General features: G+C 43.1%; 1 protein-coding gene across 1 annotated transcript in view; it reads right to left on the reverse strand.

Moving 5' to 3' along the window:
- arhgap31 (Rho GTPase activating protein 31) overlaps positions 1 to 12,824 on the reverse strand; it is a 46,143-nt gene extending 33,319 nt beyond the window's left edge. Inside the window, exon 1 of the mRNA XM_080780559.1 lies at positions 12,096 to 12,824. Within this exon, the coding sequence (XP_080636685.1) occupies positions 12,096 to 12,204 (109 nt within the window). The 5' untranslated portion in view covers positions 12,205 to 12,824. The remainder of the gene's footprint in view (positions 1 to 12,095) is intronic.
- Positions 12,825 to 20,365: the final 7,541 nt, after the last annotated feature.

The following is a 20,365-nucleotide window of genomic DNA, read 5'->3' on the forward strand; positions in this document are numbered from 1 at the left end:
TATATCTGATCTACAGGCTCACAGCGCTGTGTGGTGTTATATCTGATCTACAGGCTCACAGCGCTGTGTGGTGTTATATCTGATCTACAGGCTCACAGCGCTGTGTGGTGTTATATCTGATCTACAGGCTCACAGCGCTATGTGGTGTTATATCTGATCTACAGGCTCACAGCACTGTGTGGTGTTATATCTGATCTACAGGCTCACAGCGCTGTGTGGTGTTATATCTGATCTACAGGCTCACAGCGCTGTGTGGTGTTATATCTGATCTACAGGCTCACAGCGCTGTGTGGTGTTATATCTGATCTACAGGCTCACAGCGCTGTGTGGTGTTATATCTGATCTACAGGCTCACAGCGCTATGTGGTGTTATATCTGATCTACAGGCTCACAGCGCTGTGTGGTGTAATATCTGATCTACAGGCTCACAGCGCTGTGTGGTGTTATATCTGATCTACAGGCTCACAGCGCTGTGTGGTGTTATATCTGATCTACAGGCTCACAGCGCTGTGTGGTGTGGTGTTTCAATATGCAAACATTGGAATCCAAGAACAACTAATTAGAAGTTGGCTTTGGAGCAACTTCTAAACTGCATATATCAATATCAAAGTATCAAAGTAACTCTTCTGCTGCTTGAGAATAACATATTAAATTGCTCAAAAACATGAGGTTCTCTCTGGGAGTAACAAGGATGGGTAGGATTCAGCAACGAGTACATCAGAGGGACAGCAGCGCACGTCAGATGTTTTGGAGATATAAAGCCAGTGAGGCCAGACTGAGATGGTTTGGACGGACGCGTACAGAGGAGAGATAGTGAGTATATATCAGTAGAAGGATGTTGAGGCAGGAGGCCTACAGAGGAAGACCAAAGAGAAGTGTGGATGTAGTGAAAGAGGACATGAAGTTAGTTGGTGTGAGAGAAGAGGAGGCAGAGGACAGGGTGAGATGGAGGCAGGTGATTGGCTGAGGAGACAGAGGACAGGGTGAGATGGAGGCAGATGATTGGCTGAGGAGGCAGAGGACAGGGTGAGATGGAGGCAGATGATTGGCTGTGGCGACAGAGGAGAGGGTGAGATGGAGGCAGATGATTGGCTGTGGCTGACAGAGGACAGGGTGAGATGGAGGCAGATGATTGGCTGAGGCAACGCCTGAAGGGAAAAGCCCAAAGGAAACAGAAGAAGAAGTCGCTCTGGATTAAGAGTGGCCTGGAAAACTTGAGAACCACTGATTTCACTGATATAGTGAAATGCACACTGTTGCTTCATGATCCCAGTGTTATTTCACATGTACTTATAACAACAATGAACCATGGCTTTCACAGCATGTGGTTACCGGCCGTTACCAGACTGCATCAAACTAACCACATAACAGCCGAGCTACACACACACACACACACACACACACACACACACACACACACACACACACACACCAGGCTTTTGAAATCCAGTCCTATTTTAAAGTCTGCGTGTATGCGGGGCTCGCCTATCCACGTATTACGCACACATGGTTGTAGCTCGGGCAGTAAAGTGAATAAAAATCACATACTTCACACAAATCAAAGGACAAAAATGTCAAAGCCTTTTTTTTAAACGTCGCTTGTGTGTGTGTGCGTGTGCGTGCGTGCGCGCGCAACTAGTCGACTAATCCACTAGTCGAACTTGTTGGTATTTTTCTATTTTGTAGGCCTCAAATTAATTATAGTTATTCACCAATGTACACAGTTTTAAATGTAAAAAACTATTATTTAAAAATACATACATAATGGGTATAGGCCTATAGTTAAACAACTAGTCATATAGTATAAAAGTGAAAGCCCTAGTGTGCGTGTGTGCGTGTGCGGGTGCCTGTGTGCACTGCAGAGGCGTGTGAATGCATGCTTCCACGTTTGATGGATAACTTTATAAGAATCCCTTTCACTAGCATTCTTTCCAGAGCACAACCCTGGCCGTGTCTGAGAGACCCCATTGTTTTAGTCTGTTAGACAAATGACGTGCAAACTGTGTAAAGGAATTATTCTGAAGGAAAATGGTATAATTATAGATAATATATAATGTAATGAACAAAATAAACTTGCAGAAGAGCTTTCTAAATCTAAGGTCCATAGAGAGTTGATAGTATTACCTCTGAGACAGATGTGTCTCCCATCAAAGCAGAAGCTGAATTACAAAATTCACTGACTAAGCAACTTTCACTTCAACTACTAGTTGAGTATAATGTTTGACCAGGAGTATCTCTGCTTTGACTCAAGTACAGGAGTTGAGCTCTTTGTCCACCACGGAATTGCTTAATAAAGGAGGATAATTGTCTCCAAAACCGGCTCCATCGAGGGAGCCGGTGCATTGACAGTAGAAAAAACTACACACAGCTGCATGACATGAGACTAACAGAAAGAGAGAGGAGTGTGTAGTGTGTGTGTGTGTGTGTGTGTGTGTGTGTGTGTGTGTGTGTGTGTGTGCGTGTGTACTATACGTGTGTGCGTCAATTTAACAACGGTGCAAATCAGCAGAGAGTGAGCGACGTTTGCGCTGTACTGTATGCCGAATTGAAGTGGACTCGGACACAGACTTATTTTTTTTCCTCCCTGGAAATAAAAACGTCTGGGACAGTGAGACAGTGACCGTAGGCCTACTACCATCCCAAACTGTCTCATGGTCTCATGGCACAGCACGGTGTACAGGACTGTGTGTGCGTGTGTTGTGTGTGTGTGTGTGTGTCTATGCGCGTGTGCGTGTCTGTGTGTCCATGCTCGTGTGTGTGTGTGGTATCTGGTATGTGTGTTTACCAGTGTTGTTTTCGTCCACTAAAACTAAGACGACTACCTTTTTCCACTGACAAAAACGAATGGAAACTAAATGAAAACTAAGCTATGATGACTAAAACTAAGACTAAATATACTGACAATTTCGTCGACAAATAAAAACTAGACTAAATGTTAGGAAGGGACTAGTGGACAAGAGATCCAGTATAAGTCATTTTACTCTTGAGTGTTTTTTACACTAGCTGATCTACAAGCTCACAACGCGTCGCAACGCTTGTAGATCGGCTATTTGTGTAAAAGTGTAAAAACACTCATTACGACGGCATCAAGACCCGCCAAAACACATTTTAGTCGACTAAATCACCTGTAGATTTAGTCGACTAAAACTAGACTAACACTAAGACATTTCCAGGTGACTAAAATGTGACTCAAATTAAATTAAGTTTCAGTCCAAAGACTATGACTAAACTATAAAATCAAAAATTTCTGCCAAAAACAACACTGGTGTTGACGCAGCGAGGGTCCGGTCTTTTCCACTGCCTCTCTCTCTCTCAGTCTGCATAGCGAGGGTCCGGTCTTTTCCACTGCCTCTCTCTCAGTCTGCATAGCTTGACAGTAATGTCATGTTATGGCGTATGGAGCCATGCTGCCTCTGCTGCTGCTCAGGAAAACACAGGCGTCGAGGTTTTGTTCCACACTCGGCCAAGAGGAGCTCGTAATCTCACACCGAGTAAACAAACAACTTGTGTGTTTTTGTTGTTAGGTTTTTAAATGACTCCCTGTTTTGTTTTTTTAAATCTCCCCAGTGGCACCCAAATGTGTGTTTAGTACAAATGGTGAAATGTGAAGAAAATTGGCTACTTAACCCATTAAGACCAGGAAATCTGTGCCATTTTAGATTTAGATTTTAAAAAGCTATTTGGCTATTAGCTCATAGCGTGTTCATTTTGTGCTGGACTATGAGCTTGTTGATGTACAATTTTTTTGAAAAATCTTGAAAATGTGTGCAAATATTTGAGTATATTATTTTAAAGTCGACATTTTTAACAAAAATATTTGCTTCTGTGGAGTCCCTGGAACAACATATTTTGAGATGGTGCTCCACAGCCAAACACAATTGTGGGGGTCCTTGACATGAAAAGGTTGGAGCACCACTGAAACACATTTAGAAGAGATTTGTAGAATCGGCCTCAGGTCTTAATGTTAAGCACTTCCAACCTGGCATCCCTCCCTATGTTGGGCATGTCATTCCAATTCTCTAAAAAAAACCGCCTAAATATTTGTCAAAATAAAATTTCAAAACATTTCGAGAATCTTCCTAAATAGCTAAAAAACCAAACAAATTCACAAGCTTTCTGCATGCACGACGAGAGCTATTTTCACTATTTCTGAGGAATTCCTGAAGGTATAAAAACCGAGGGCTATATGGCGTGGTTTAAAGGCGTTTATACTTTAAAACAGACAAATCATTATGCGTGTGCATAATGAGACGTATGAAACACAACATTCCCCTGGTTCTCATGGTTAAGACCTTCAGAGGCATTCTGGGCTGAAGGCATGCCTGTGGTGACGTGGTGGGGGGGACTCTTCTCTCTCACAGTCACTGGTTTACTTTGAGCCCAACGCTTCTGCTTGTTTAGGTCCTCTCTCTCTCTCTCTCTCTCTCTCTCTCTCTCTCTCTCTCGCCCTTGATGGATTACATTTTAACCCATTTAGGCCTGGCATCGAAATTCTAAAAATGTATTTTCTGAAATACCTTCCTATATCACTGGTGCTCAATATTTCATGTCAAGGACCCCAGAAATTATACGTATTTGGCCGCCGACCCCCATCTGAAAATATGTAGTTCCAGTGACCCCCCCCCCCCACAAGCAAAGATTTGAGTTAAAAACGCTCACTCTGAAAGAATTATATATTCAAAGATTTGCGGCACATTTTCACGAAAAATAGCAGATCTACAAGCTTGTAGCTTGTAGATCTTTAGCTATTTTCAATAGCTAAAGTATAACACAATGCTTAAAACACCAAAAGGGGGTTCCCGCCAAGAATGGGTTAACCACCATGCATGTGTATACTGTAGGGAGCATTCCACTTCATCAATGGACGATGTGTTCTGACGATAAGTATTATAGTTACAGTAATACATGAGAAGTCAAAGTATTAGTCAGCAGTGACATGGTGTGTGTGTGTGTGTGTGTGTGTGTGTGTGTGTGTGTGTGTGTGTGTGTGTGTGTGTGTGTGTGTGTGTGTGTGTGTGTGTGTGTGTGTGTGTGTGTGTGTGTGTGTGTGTGTGTGTGTGTGTGTGTGTATAGAGCAGTGGGTCTCAAACGGTCGCTTGCGGAACGTTATCTGACAAGCATCAAAAGTATAATCAACAAACTACAGTATCTAATAAAATGCTCTCTGCCTGGTGGTGCTCAATATTTCATGTCAAGGACCACCAGAAAATTGTATGTAATTTTGTGGCGCACATCTTTGAATATATATATTCTTTCAGAGCAAACGTTTTAACTCAAATCTTGGAACGTCTGAACGTCGTGTGTACGGCTGTGATGCACGTAACTCAAATTCGACACACGCGTTCCACCCCGCCACAGGGAGGGCAGTGCCCGGTTGTCGAGTCGGTCGGACCCACTGTTGTCCAGAGAGTTCTCATCGGGCCCGAAAATTAAGGCCCGGCCCTAACTGGGCCCTAACTGATCAGGCCCTAGGCCCGGCCCGGCCCGGCCCGACTAATTAGCATAGATTTTAGGCCCGACCCGGCCCTAAAACATTGTGTTGGGTCGGGCCTGGTCGGGTTTGTGCAGAATTTGAGAACTCTACACAGAGAAAAAGTGAAACGCCAGTCAGCACCATCTTCATAATGGATAAATACACAAACAGACAGAACAGAACTATTATTTTTTATTATTCTAAACAAATTCAATATATGTATATTGGGGGGAGTTCTCCTCGGGTGAAAAGCTGGAATTTGCACGATGGCAGGATCAGTCAAATTTGGTCACAAACTTTTAATTTCTCCATGGCTTTTAGGCTTCATAAAAATGCTGTAGACTTGCGGTTGCAGTGGCAGAATGGCGGCGCTCCGTGTGTGTACTCGCTCAATAAATGGATATAGATATGAAAGTTGAGGACCATATCTGACTTGGGAGTTCGATATGGTCCTCAGCCTTCATATCCATGTGAAAGTCATTATCATAAAATGTTTGTTTAGTCAAATATCTCCACTTTTTCACAAGCTGCACCCGGATGGCTTTCTCTCCAGGCAAAGGCACTCGGAATGACAGCTGGACTTAATTTAACAAAACACAATTGGCAGGTGGTGTGATTAATTACCCAGCACCTATCGCAACGCACCTGCCGATTGTGTGCTTCCCTGCATGGTCAATTGGTGATTGTGTGTGTGTGTGTGTGTGGTCAGGAAGATTTGGAAAATTCAATCCAGCTGTCATTCTGGACCCCTTTGCCCGGAAGGTGAAAGGTGTCCGTGTGAATGCGATGGAAAAGTTGAGATATTTGACTAAATACACGTTTTGTGCCAGAACTTTCACTCCACGTCTTTGGAATTGGGTGAAGTGGCCCTTTAATGGGTTGACGTGTTAATCACAATGTGTGACTATATAGTGAAATAATAGTGACACAGCCCTGTCAGTGACAAAATGTCATCCTGTAGGCCGACAACTAATTATTTTTCTTCTCTTCTGCCCTGCCATTTCAGAACGTCAAGCTGACAGGAGGTACAAACTCTATGCTGTTGCCACTGCTGGGTGAACTCTATGCTGTTGCCACTGCTGGGTGAACTCTATGCTGTTGCCACTGCTGGGTGAACTCTATGCTGTTGCCACTGCTGGGTGCTGTTAGCAGTGAATTAAGGTTAGTTAACCTTTTGATTCCTGCTGCTTGTTCACGTGTGCTACATGCTACCATACCATATAGGTTGTCTTTCGCGTCATGTATCGTTTCACTTAATTTGTGTGTGTATAATATGCCAGTCCACATCACATGACGTTATGTGATTGTGTGATGTGTTTGTGGAGGATTTATTTATCGTTTCTGCAATTATGGAAGGAGGTAGGGCCCGCATTTTTCAAGGAGTTGCAAGTACAGTATGTTGCAAGGTGTTTCAAGGAGTTAGATTGGTGAAAGTGTACACGAACTTAAGGGATATGTGAAAACTCCCTGAAACTGTACTACTGCCGTGAGAAAGCAAAATACATTCTTCTTGTGTGTTTCGCTGATGGCCAAGGTTTTAAATGCTAGTACATTATTGACCTCACTTTACACTATAGTTTCTGTTTCACGATATGTTTCCTGATGTAATGCTTCTCAAAGAAACATTAGAGTTTCATAATGTTGCATGGCAGTATTGCTTTTGGCAGCAATTTTAGATTTTAGTTTTTTGTCTCGAACAGTTTTCATTTAGTTTTAGTCACATTTTACTAGTCACCCGGAATGTTTTAGGGTTGGTATAGTTTCAGTCGACTAAATATCATAAGGTTTAAGTCGACTAAATCTACAGTTGATTTAGTCGATTCAAATGCATTTTGATGCCGCTGTAATGACATTTTTAACACCTGCTGAAAAATAGCTGATCTCCAAGCTCACAACGTGTCGCAGCGCGATGCGTTGTGAGCTTGTAGATCGGCTATTTTCAGCATGCAACCGATTGTAAAATGACTTGTACTGCATCTCTTGTCCACTAGTCCCCTTCCTAACATTTTATTCTAGTTTTGATTTGTTGCCGAAATTGTCAATATATTTAGTCATCGTTTTAGTCATCATAACTTAGTTTTTTATTTTTGAGTGGTGCAACCACTCCAAGGAACAGAAACAGAGAGAGGGATAGTGCTGCACTGTTGCCTGCTAATGAGAGAGAGAGAGAGAGGTGGGGGGGGGGGGGGAGTTGCACCACTCAGTTCACACGGGTGTGATTTCTTAGTTTCCTTGTAGTTTTCGTCAGTGGAAAAAGGTAGTCGACGGACATTTTTCGTCTTAGTTTTAAGTCGACTAAATCAACACTGTTGCATGGGTGAACTTCGCTCAAACAACTGGCCTGCTCTTACACTTGAGGTTCCACTTGTCCAGTCTAAACTGGGAAAGTCTGCTTTCTGCTACGATGCTCCTGCAGTTTCGTGGAACAATCTACAACTCGCGCTACAAATTAATGCCCTCATAATGCCATGGACAATTTAATAACCTGCTCTTAAACCCTCCTGTAACCTCGCCATGTAACTGTTTTTAACCTACTAGTTGTCTTATATTATTGGTCTCATTTTGTTGTTTGTGTTTTTAGATCCGCATGCGTCTTAATTGTTGGTTTTGTATGTGTGTGTATGTGTAATTTCGACAGCATTGCAAATGAGGGGTGAACCTCACAATGCTCTTTTTGAGAACAACTAAAGGTTTCAATTCAAACGGCTACATCACATCTCTCTCTCTCTCTCTCTGGCTGTTTTCAAAACTCCCAGCTAAATAACGGACAGTTGGGAACCAAATAGACCCTTGTAGGTCTGTAACTCTGAGCACATTTTAACCCTGAACTTAGCTTAGTGTGGCCTATAAATTAATGCATGTAACTGGCTGTCTGAAACGAAAAGACTTGACTCAGATTATGGAATGAATTCTGTACTGGCCATATATGGAGCGTGGCTTGAGTGTACAGGGTTTGATTAAGTCAGTTCAACATAATGGAATGTCAGGTCAGCATTGCAATGGAATGTATAATACTGTTTGTACTCAGGGCTGTACTCCCGTGGTGAAGTGTACAGAATGCTACAATGCCAATACTTAACGTACTATAATCCGTTTTTGATTTTGAATGCAAAAATATAGCTGTTCTAAAATCTTGCCAATGCGTTGCGATCTTAGAGTATCTATGGTTGCGATGTGGAGTTAGTGTGCTGTGTGCAGTTGGCTGATTCAGGAGGAGGGGCTGACTGACAGGAGGGCTTCTCCCATTGGCTGATCAGGAGGAGGGGGTGACTGACTGACAGGAGGGCTTCTCCCATTGGCTGAGATGTGTGGTTACTCATCCAGGTGGAAACATAAGTAACCTCTGTGATGACATTTATATCGGATGGGGTGCGTGCATGCGTGCGTGTGTGCGTGCGTGTGCGCCTGCAGAGGGATATGCAAAGGCAAACAAATGTGTTTCTCTTGGCTTGACAGTATGTTTAGAACGTTGAGGCACACATACCTGGGTTTCCCCCGGCACTCCCCCTCCCCAAATGGATATACAGTAAATGGCTAAATATGAAAAATGTAATATAACTATAACTATAAGCCATTGTGGCTTGTACTAGTACTACTACAGCAGTGGGGTCCCCGGACCCCACTCTGGGAACCACTGCATTACAGCACCCATGCTTGACAAGCAAGTATGATTAGTATTAACATTCCTCCATTCCTCCTAAAGCTGCTGTTTGTCTCCTCATTCCTCCAATCTAAAGCTGCTGTTTGTCTCCTGGACATTTCTATGAGTACGTTGGACATCAAACCTGTTCCTTCACTGGACGCTGCACTTAACCACTGCTGGTAGAAGTACACAGACGTTTTACTTATGAGTAAAAAGTAGAAAAAGTACAAAATACTCTGTTACAGGTGAAAGTTCTGTATTCAAATTAAGTTTGACTTCAAACGTGTTGGTCATCGAAAGGTATAAAGTAAAAGTATTCATTATGCAGAATGTCCCATTTCACACATTTAAACAAAATGTGTGTATAGGCCTAAATGTTGATCTACAAGCTCACGACAGGTCGCATTGCTTCGCGTTGTGAGTTTGTAGATTAGGCTATTATTTTTTTAAATAGCCAAATAAATAAGCAAACTAGAGCTGTCAAACAATTATAGTGGAGTAAAAAGAGAGTGCAGTATTTTTGCCTCTGAGATGTGAAGTATAAAATGATCTGTAAAATCTACAGTAAAAGTACCTCTAATTGTATTTAACCCATTTAGACCTGAGGACGATTCTACTGAATGTCTTCTAAATCCTGACAGTTTTCAGAAAAAAAACATGTCAAGGACCCCCAAAAATATTTGTATTTTGGCCGCCGATCGACCCCATCTGAAAATATGTTGTTCCAGTGACCCCCCCCCCCAGAAAACAAATATTTGAGTTAATAAAAACGTTCGCTCTGAAAGAATATAATTATGTTCAATGATTTGCACCACATTTTCACGATTTCTCAAAAATAGCAGAACTACAAGCTCGTATAAGCGCGGCACTCGGTGCCACAGAGGTGCTACGAGCTTGTAGATCTGCTATTTTTCAATAGCTAAACTATAACATAATGCTTAAAACACCAAAAGGGGGTTCCCCACTTCCAGCCCAGAATGGATTAAGTACAGTATAGACTATAGAGCACTTAGTTTGTATACTTTTCCACCACTGCACCCAAAGCTGTCCGTAATGTCACCCTTCACATGCAGCTCTGTGGGGTGCCCAGGGCCCACATCATGGCTCTGCATGTGGTCCAAACAACCATGTTCTGTCTTGTCAGAATATTGTAGGGAGAAAGAGACACAGAGAGACAGAGAGAGAGAGAGACAGAGAGAAGGAACGAGAATAAAACCCAAAGGGAAATATAAACAGGATGGGGTGGGTGGCAGGCAGGCGGGCGGGGTAGAAAACAAAAAAAGAAACGAAAGCCTCTTATTGTGTTTCGTTTCACAACTTTTTATACGTGTAAACATAAACACTGACTTCTAAACATTTCGTCTTTTTAGTTTTTGTGTTTTTTTTACGAGAGTATATACTCTAGTGCCGCTCATTACAGTGTCTGTTCTCTCTGTGTTGAAGCAGAACCCGCCCATCCTTTCCTTTCCTCTCCGAGAAGAGAGAAAAAAATAGAAAAGTTGTTGCAGTGACCGAATCGAGGCAGGGAAATTGACCAGAAAAAAAAAACCGTCTACGCTGCCACACCCCGAGTCACAATCCCCTCTTTTATAGAGGCAATGGAACAATGAACTTGTTTTACTTCATGCAACAAAACCCCCCCTCCCTCCCAAACCCCCCCCCCCCCCCCCCCCCAATACATGTAGGCTAGCTATAACAGCACTTCAATTCATGGGTTGTTATATACTAGGATAAAAGCCTTTGCGATGCTAACGCTCTCTGACATTTTCATCACGTTTGCTTACGTTATACCAAGTTAATATGATGTCGTCCCGTCCCGTGAATGTGGGTATTCTGGGAAATTAGCCAAGGACCCCCCCCCACGAGCCTATAGTCTCTATTCTGGGTGGCAAACATTAGGCAAAAAATGTAATAAAATAATCTACAAGGTCTTAAAACGGCTCAACAAGGCGACAGACATGTCGTGAGTATAGATATTAGGCTATTTTCAGTAACGCTGTTTGGATGTTTAGAGTTAAAAACAGGAGGGGGGGGGGGGGGGTGTGTGGGGGGGGGGGGGCAGCTATAGCACAGAGACACCCGGGGGATTCCGGTCAATTGAGTTTATAGGGTTTAAGTGGTTACACTTTCAAACATGAATGAACAGCCGCGTGTGTGTGTGTGTGTGTGTGTGTGTGTGTGTGTGTGTGTGTGTGTGTGTGTGTGTGTGTGTGTGTGTGTGTGTGTGTGTGTGTGTGTGTGTGTGTGTGTGTGTGTGTGTGTGTGTGTGTGTGTGTGTGTGTGTGTGTGTGTGTGTGTGTGTGTGTGTGTGTGTGTGTCCAGCCGTGAACACAGGATGTAAGCCTGTGTGTGTATAGTTTTGAGAGCTCTACTTTTAACAGGGCAGCTATACATGTATATGTGCATGTGAGGGAAAAAGCTGTGTTTTTTGTCATTTCATTCTAAGAACATAACATAACAGCAACAACATGTACCATGTTGTCCTGATAGCTCTGGAGGTGTTAAGGAAAGGAAAGGTACCATGTTTACCCAGGGTAACTGGACTAAGCTCAAGAACTTGTTTACAGCCAGGCCCTGCTCATATAGAACATTTCATGGTAGGGGGTTCAATGCCTTGTCCATTAAGGGCACTTCAGCGGTGGTAATTTTAACGTGCCGGTCCGGGGATACCAGCTATAGCGACCTTTACGATATCAAGACCGCTCCGCAAACCGTTCGGCCACCGCTGTCCCTCAGGTCACATCCATAAGAACATAACACAACATTTACCATGGTGTCCTGAGCTCTGGAGATGTTCTGTAGGTCACATCCATATAAGAACAGAACATAACAACATTTACCATGGTGTCCTGATAGCTCTGGAGGTGTTCTGTAGGTCACATCCATATAAGAACAGAACATAACAACATTTACCATGGTGTCCTGAGCTCTGGAGGTGTTCTGTAGGTCACATCCATAAGAACATAACATAACATTTACCATGGGTTCCTGAGCTCTGGAGGTGTTCCGTCAGGTCACATCCAAACACATTGTCGCTCTTCTCCTTCTTCTTGGTGGCCCTCGTCTGCTTGTTGCCTTTATTCTTCATGTGGATTGATAGTAGATCCCAGTGATAGAGTATTCCAAAAGAAGAGACAAAATCCTGGAAGATGATGAAGGCAGCGATCGATCCACATGACCTCCGAGTTAGGCAGTCAGATCACAGACACACACACAGAGACTGACACACAGACATACTGTACATACATACAGACAGACACACACACACAGACATACACACACACACACAGACAGACACACACACAGACAGCCAAAGAGCGAGCAACCAACACACACAGAGAACTCCCAAAGACCTCCTTGCATCCGCTCACATCTTGCCGAACCCCCACACTGACTGACCGACCGACTGACTGACTGACTGACTGACTGACTGACTGACTGACTGACTGACTGACTGACTGACTGACTGACTGACGCACGGCCGAGAGGCGAGGAGGAGGAGGGAAAATGAAAAAAAGGCTTGTGTAAAGAGAGAGAGAGCAAGAAATGACGTCACTGTGGGAGAAAAAAAACTACATTTACAAGAAGAAGTAGGGGAAAATATCTTTTCAAGTCTTTCCCAAAGAGATGCCGAGTTTATCAAAGAAGGAGACGATGTTTCTATAGTGAGTCCTCGTGTAACAGCTGAAGCGCAAGAGGAGTGTCCAAGCACACACACACACACACGTACACGCACACGCACACACACACACACACACAGACCGACTGGCGTGTTATCTCTCCAGGCTGTGTAGAAACAGCATCAGCATTGCCTGCCTGGTGGTTTCCTGTTGGGGTTTTTTTTTCTTTTTCTCGACCCCAGCCCGTCTTTTTTCAGACACACACACACACACACACACACACACACACACAGACACACACACACACACACACACACACACACACACACACACACACACAGACAGTCACCCCTTTCACTGACTCCTTTACCCCCCTCCCATCCTTCTAAAAAAACATGCATGCATCAAGTTGACTGAAGAGCACATTATCTCAGGACCATAACTTATTTTCTTTTAGGGGCTGTAGTGTGTGTGTGTGTGTGTGTGTGTGTGTGTGTGTGTGTGTGTGTGTGTGTGTGTGTGTGTGTGTGTGTGTGTGTGTGTGTGTGTGTGTGTGTGTGTGTGTGTGTGTGTGTGTGTGTGTGTGTGTGTGTGTGTGTGTGTGTGTGTGTGTGTGTGTGTGTGTGTGTGTGTGTGTGTGTGTGTGACTGACTATAGGAGGGAGAACAGCTGACTTCTGATTCTCTCGCTAGGTTTAGAAATGTCTGACCCCTTTCATCCATTTATCTCTCTCTCTCTCTCTCTCTCTCTCTCTCTCTCTCTCTCTCTCTCTCTCTCTCTCTCTCTCTCTCTCTCTCTCTCTCTCTCTCTCTCTCTGCTCCCAATAAAACTGGGCCTTATATATATTTCCCTGTACGGGAAAAAGCAGCCTTCCTGAATGCTTCCCCAAAGTACACAATTTCCTGTAGCAGGAGAAACTCAGAGAAAAACAATAACAGGCTCTCTGGGTCTGTTCGGGAGAGGAAGAAGGAAGTGGGAGGGAGGGAGGCAACTGCATATGGGGAGAGAGAGAGAGAGAGAGAGAGCCTGAAGGGCACAGATGGGAAGTGGGGGGATGGGGTGGGTTTGGGGGGCGAGTGAGGGGTGGGTTTTGACACATGGTTCTTGTTACTAACTGCTTGCAGAGTTCTCTCTCTATCCCTCTCTTGCTTTAAGCCGGACCACATACCACGACACCGTACACACACACACACCAAAACACTGCAGACCAAAACATTGGCTCATAATATCGGTGTCGGTTCAAACTTCAAAGAGGATAACGTGTGGAAAGTGATTGAGATTGATGGTTTGTTGTGTAGTATTTGACGTCCCTCACTCACTGTACGTATACTCCTGAGTTTTAGCCACTTATTAAAGCCTATATTAGGCCTATATTTGTTGAGCAAACGGGGTTCCCCAGGGGCCGTTATCTATGCTATCTCTAGGCTACTTGGGGCCGAGGGGGTTGGGGGGCCCTTCCTTTCATCCGCTCGACATCAAATCTCTTTCTCGGAGGGAAACAGCAGATCTACAAGCCTACACTAACTGCTCCGTGTCTGTCGAGACACGTTGTGAGCTTGTAGATCTATCTTATTAATAATAATTATTATTAGTAACATCATCATCATTGTAACAATTATCATTATCACTAAGTTGTAGAAGTAGTGCTGTTTGACCAGCTTTTTTGATCAGATTCTTAGATTTTTTTCTTTCAACATGATTTAATCCTTTCATTAGAAATGCAGCAATGTTGAAAACGGATTTCTTTATTTCTTTATTTGTTTCCTTATACGAGATTACTGAAATCCCAAAAAGGTGGGCATAATAAGCTTCGGCTCCAGCCCTTTCCTTTTCGGTCAACTGTATCATGACAACCCCTTTTCCTTGTATGTAATAATGTTGGATAAACCATGACCGAGACAAATGTGCCTCATGGGTTAGGAAGGACACGACCTTTGATACCATCCCGTCTAACAAACAAAACAATGCAGGTGGTACAAACATGTGCACTTGTGCAGGAAACTACTGTATATGATTTGAGACCTTTAACAACAGACAACTATTAGGGGACTATCCTATTAGGGGCATTTTGAACACAGCTGCTGCCAATACCAATCACATTGTGGGACGGTATAGTCTCACGCCTTTGGAAATGAGTTCCAGGGGGTCCGACCCTAGTATAGCTAAATGATAGTTTGGAACCAAATTTGGACCCATTATGGACCGGTCTGTAACTCTGAGAGTGTACAAATGGGTACCCTAACGGGTCCATTTGGTTCCATTTGTACAACTCTCAGAGTTAGGTTAAAAGTCTTGAAAATGAGGGACTATATAGCTGTTCCACGCAAAGGGAGACATTATCTGGTCATACTGTGTGTCACCAGCGGTGACGACACACCCATTCTAAGATGCCACGCCACACCACTAGTCCTGACTGAGACACCATGCAGTGCACCACCGTGCGTGTGTCGCCATTGTTTTGCACGGTGATTTATTGCATGCAAATGGCGTTCTTTGTGGCCTGGCGGCGTGCGACAGCAAGCCGCCACGTCGTCGTTTGTTTGTCTTTTGTATTGTCTCTCAAATTGGTTCTCAAAGTGCGGTCCGGGGACCCCTATTAGGGACCCCTATATGGGACCCCTATATGGGTATACCTACTTGAGGGTAATGTAACTGTGTACATTGTGTAACTGTCCTTGTTTATATATTTATATAACTGTGTACATTGTGTAACTGTCCTCGTACTTTGTTTATATACGAAGCTCTGATGAGTAGTAGTGTACACATGCCATGACATCACAGCCTTGAGGATGGGAAATGTGGGGGCGGGGGGGTCTAGTTGTTCAAGAACGGATGTTTCAAAATGTATACATCATTATTAATGAAGAATACCAAATTATAACTTTTCTTTTTCTCCACATTCAAAATGATCTATTACTTGCCCGGCCGTTGCTTTCTATGTCCTTTAATACCGTATATAGTTTTGTGTGTGTGTGTGTGTGTGTGTGTGTGTGTGTGTGTGTGTGTGTGTGTGTGTGTGTGTGTGTGTGTGTGTGTGTGTGTGTGTGTGTGTGTGTGTGTGTGTGTGTGTGTGTGTGTGTGTGTGTGTGTGTGTGTGTGTGTGTGTGTGTGTGTGTGTGTGTGTGTGTGTGTGTGTGTGTGTGTGTGTGTGTGTGTGTGTGTGTGTGTGTGTGTGTGTGTGTGTGTGTGTGTGTGTGTGTGTGTGTGTGTGTGCGCGTGCGCGCGTGTGTGTGCGCTGTTAACAGCCCTGTGGTAGGAGTATTACATAAGTAATGGTTCTCTCCCTGCTAGAATTTCACCTCACATGTAGCGTTTACAAGCTTCTAAACTACAGGTATATCTCTCGTCGGAGCTGTTCAATAATACTAATACTTATAATAACTTCAATAGAGACTTTTTCAAGCTTGTGTAGGTCTGCTATTTTTGAAAAATCGTGAAAATGTGGTGCAAATCTTTGAATATACCGTATATATTCGTTCAGAGCGAACACATTTTTACTCAAATATTTGCTTCTGGGGTCCCTGCATGGAACGACATATTTTCAGATGGGGCCAAAGGCGGCCAAATACATATATTTTTGGGGGTCCTTGACATGAAAAAGGTTGAGAACGACTGACATATAGAAACATTTTTCAGAAAACTGTCATGATTTAGAAGACATTTTATAGAAATCTCAGGTCTAAATTGGGTTAAACAGTGGCGTCTTAACCCATTCTGAACGGGAACCCGTTTTGGTGTTAGCATCATGTCATGCTTTAGCTATTGAAAAATAGCAGATCTACAAGCTCGTAGCGCGCCACCGAGTGGCGCGCTACGAGCTTGTAGGTCTGCTATTTATTTTTGAAAAAAATTGAAGAACGACTGACATTTCTAGAATCTGATCTCAGGTCAGATGAATGGGTTAATCAGACCAGTGTGTGTGTGTGTGTGTCCAGTGGAAACCTGGTATGAATCTGATCTCAGGTCAGAATGTCTTAAATAGACGTTGTTCTAAATGTCACATGGAACAGAACATGATGACCACCAGACCACCAGGGCATCCTGGCCTCGCCGCTCAGAAACAAAGCTCTCTTTCTGCAGCCGTGAAGGAAAAGGACATGACATCATCACTGTGTCCATACAAAGCATCAGGCGTCACACTACCCCCCCCCCCCCCCCACCCCACACACACACACACACCCTGCATTCTTTACACTATAGTGGTTCCCAAAAGGACCTCCAAATTGACACTAAACAGCCCGCGGACCCCCTCATTTAACCCATTCTGACCTGAGATCAGATTCATACGAGGTTTCCACTGGACACACAACTGGTCTGATTAACCCATTCTGACCTTAGATCAGATTCTAAAAATGTCAGTCGTTCTTCGATTTTTCAAAAAATAGCAGACCTACAAGCTCGTAGCGCGCCACTCGGTGGCGCGCTATGAGCTTGTAGATCTGCTATTTTTCAATAGCTAAAGCATAACATGATGCTAACACCAACATGGGTTCCCGTTCCGAATGGGTTAAAGATAGATAGATAGAGTTTTTATTAAAGTGTCCTACATCATAAGATGCCACTCACAAAATTGTACATAATTATATAATAATACATATTATACACAAATAGACAGTTAACTCATGGATACATCGTTCTCCAACGTAACTGCCATGCCTTCTCTATAAAGTTTCCAAAAACAAAAACTTCATTACTGAACAACCAATTTAACATAAAACACTCAGACATCCAAAACAGATCTAAAAGTTATGCCAGGGACCCCCCATGTGAGAAGACTTTCTACGGCTCTAGCAGAGATTCTCAACCCGTTTAATTCCAAGGACCCCCAGTTTGACATGCATTAGTCTATGTATGGACCCCCATTTAATGGCATTTCTATCTCTGGGACCCCCAAAGTATGTTGTAAAATCAATGTTAGTTATCGTCTCTGGGAGTCTCATTATGTCCTACAAACTGTTACTTTTTATATAGATTCAAATTCTAAATCTTCACACTGCATTTCTAGCTTGTAGATCTGTTATACTCAAGTGAGCTAGACTTTTGTGAGCTTTATTCGGAATGAGAAAACCAATGTTTTACATTGCCTCTGATTGGCCTATACCAGTGGTTCCCAAAGTGGGGTCCGGGGGGGACCCCCAGGGGCCCTTGAGGGAGTTCCAGAAGGGTCCCCCAGCTAAATGATAGTTTGGAACCAAAACAGACCCTTATGGGTCTGTAACTCTGAGAGTGTACAAATGGAACCAATGTGTTCCATGGTTCCGCATACTGTGTACACTCTCAAAGTAAAATTATCTTTGATTTTACAATATAATTTGAGGTTTCAGAGATAGAAATGCCACTCTGTATACTAATATGCATGTCAAACTCATGGGGGTCCTTGAAATTAAATGGGTTGAGAATCACTGCTATAGAGCCATAAAAATCTCCTCTTATGGTGGGGCTGATTGGTGTCAACTTGGGGGTCCTTGGGAACCTATACCAAATGTCCCCTTCCTTCTGTGACGCATGCGGAATAGGGTGACCAGATGTCCCTCTTTGCAGTGGGACAGTCCCTCATTTCCAAGACTTTTCAGGCGTCCCACAAATTGAGACCCTGTCCCGCATTGTGACTGACAGGCAATATTGCATCAGTGTTCAAATGCCCTAATAGTTTAGTCCCCTAATAGTTGGCCTTCTGTTGTAAAGCTCTCTCATTGACTCTTCCTGCAAGATGTGTTTTTAAGCCTGTTAAAATAGCATAAAATCAAAATAAAGCATGATTTTAAAACAATGTGAGACACCAGAGGAGTTTATTAATGATAGCCCAATAGGCCTATGGTCGAATATGACATCAAGGCATTTAATATAGCACTCAAATAGCAACTCAAGTAGTACGTTGCTAACCCGGTACTGCAGTATCGCTTGTGTGGGACAAGTGGGATGGGGAGACGGGGTCCCCCCATCCCACTTTTCCCACACAAGCGCTACTTCTGTCCTTCAAATGTATTTGTGTGTAAAACATGTATGTTATATGTATATATATTTTCATACATACATAGTGTTTACATTATGTTATATATATGAGTATATACAGGGGGATTGTTCCTTTAACTGTGTTGGCGGGCTGAGGCTGGGACGAGGAGTATTATGGGATATCTTGTGTTTACTTTTGTGTTCTGGTGTGCAGGGAAGCGGTCGCATTATTAAGAGGAAGAGAGATATTACTTTGTTGTTCACTACGGAGGTTGGATACAGAATTAGAACCCTCTGGCTGATCACGTTTGTCCTTTTTGAATTATTATTTTGTTTATTAAATCACCAGTTCTGCAACACAGACTCCTGTTCCTTGACAGCATAGCAAGAAAGCATAAGGATTATTCCGGAGAGGAGAGACATGGTGGTTATACCGTGAGATATACAGACGGCTCAGAGCCTGAAGGAGGCGTCTACCTTTCCATGTGGATGGTGTTGGTGTGAACTGACCTCCAAGAGGAAACCTGATGCACAGAAATAGCATCTGACCCTGAGCTGCAGCACAGCTGGAGCGTTTAGTCAAGTGTGTACACGCCCTAAAGATAGGAGTTAATCTGTTGGCTCTGTGGTATAAACAATACATCTATGTATCTACGGTATGTTACAGGGAATTGGAGTATATTGACATACTGTACCTAAAGTGACTGCTGGGGAACAGTGCTGTTTTTGGCAGCAAATTTCTATTTTGGTTTTAGTCGTTGTCTCTTGAGTAGTTTTCACTTAGTTTTAGTTACATTTTAGTCACCTGGAATGTTCTAGTGTTTAGTCTAGTTTTAGTCGACCTAAATGTCATACGATTTTAGTCGACAAAATCTACAGTTGATTTAGTCGACTAAAATGTGTTTGGACAGGCCTTGATGTTGTTGTAATGACTGTTGTAATGATTTTACACTTTGGTTGCATGCTGAAAATAGCAGATCTACAATATCACGCTGCGACGCGTTGTGAGATTGTAGATCTGCTATTTTCAGCATGCAACCCAGCATAAAACTGTATCTCTTGTCCACTAGTCCCTTCCTAACATTTTAGTCTTAGTTTTAGTCATCATAGATTCGTTTTTATTTAGTTTTAGTCAGTGAAAAAAGGTAGTCGACGAACATTTTTCGTCTTAGTTTTAGTCGACGAAAACAACACCACTGGGGAATGACCTGTTTTGGTCCCCATGTGTCATTGTGCAGGAGTTTTTCAAACTTTAGCCTTAAAACCACACAATGGAGGGCCTATAGCTGCCGAAAGTCTGTTCATTCCTTATCTTTGAAAATAAAAAAAATGAATAGGGCTTAATATAAGTGGTTACAATTCCCTGAGTAATGTTAATAATAATTAGCAAACTCCTGCAGCTATAGCTCACTGCATGCTAGCAGGCAGCAGGGATAATGATCTGTGGATGTACAGATGTGTACAGTAATTAGCACGTGGTGTAAAGTAACTAAGTACATGTACTTAAGTACAATTTTGAGGTATTTTTTTTCTTCCATGGAGTGAGTCAACAAATGCTTCTTCTTTTCACCTGCCAGCGAGCACTTTCTATTGGTTCACACAGCGAGCACTTTCTATTGGTTCACACAGCGAGCACTTTCTATTGGATATAGGTTCACACAGCGAGCACTTTCTATT

The sequence above is a fragment of the Protomyctophum bolini genome, assembly GCF_963924005.1.
Source record: "Protomyctophum bolini genome assembly, chromosome: 13".
NCBI classification, from domain to species: Eukaryota; Metazoa; Chordata; class Actinopteri; order Myctophiformes; family Myctophidae; genus Protomyctophum; species Protomyctophum bolini.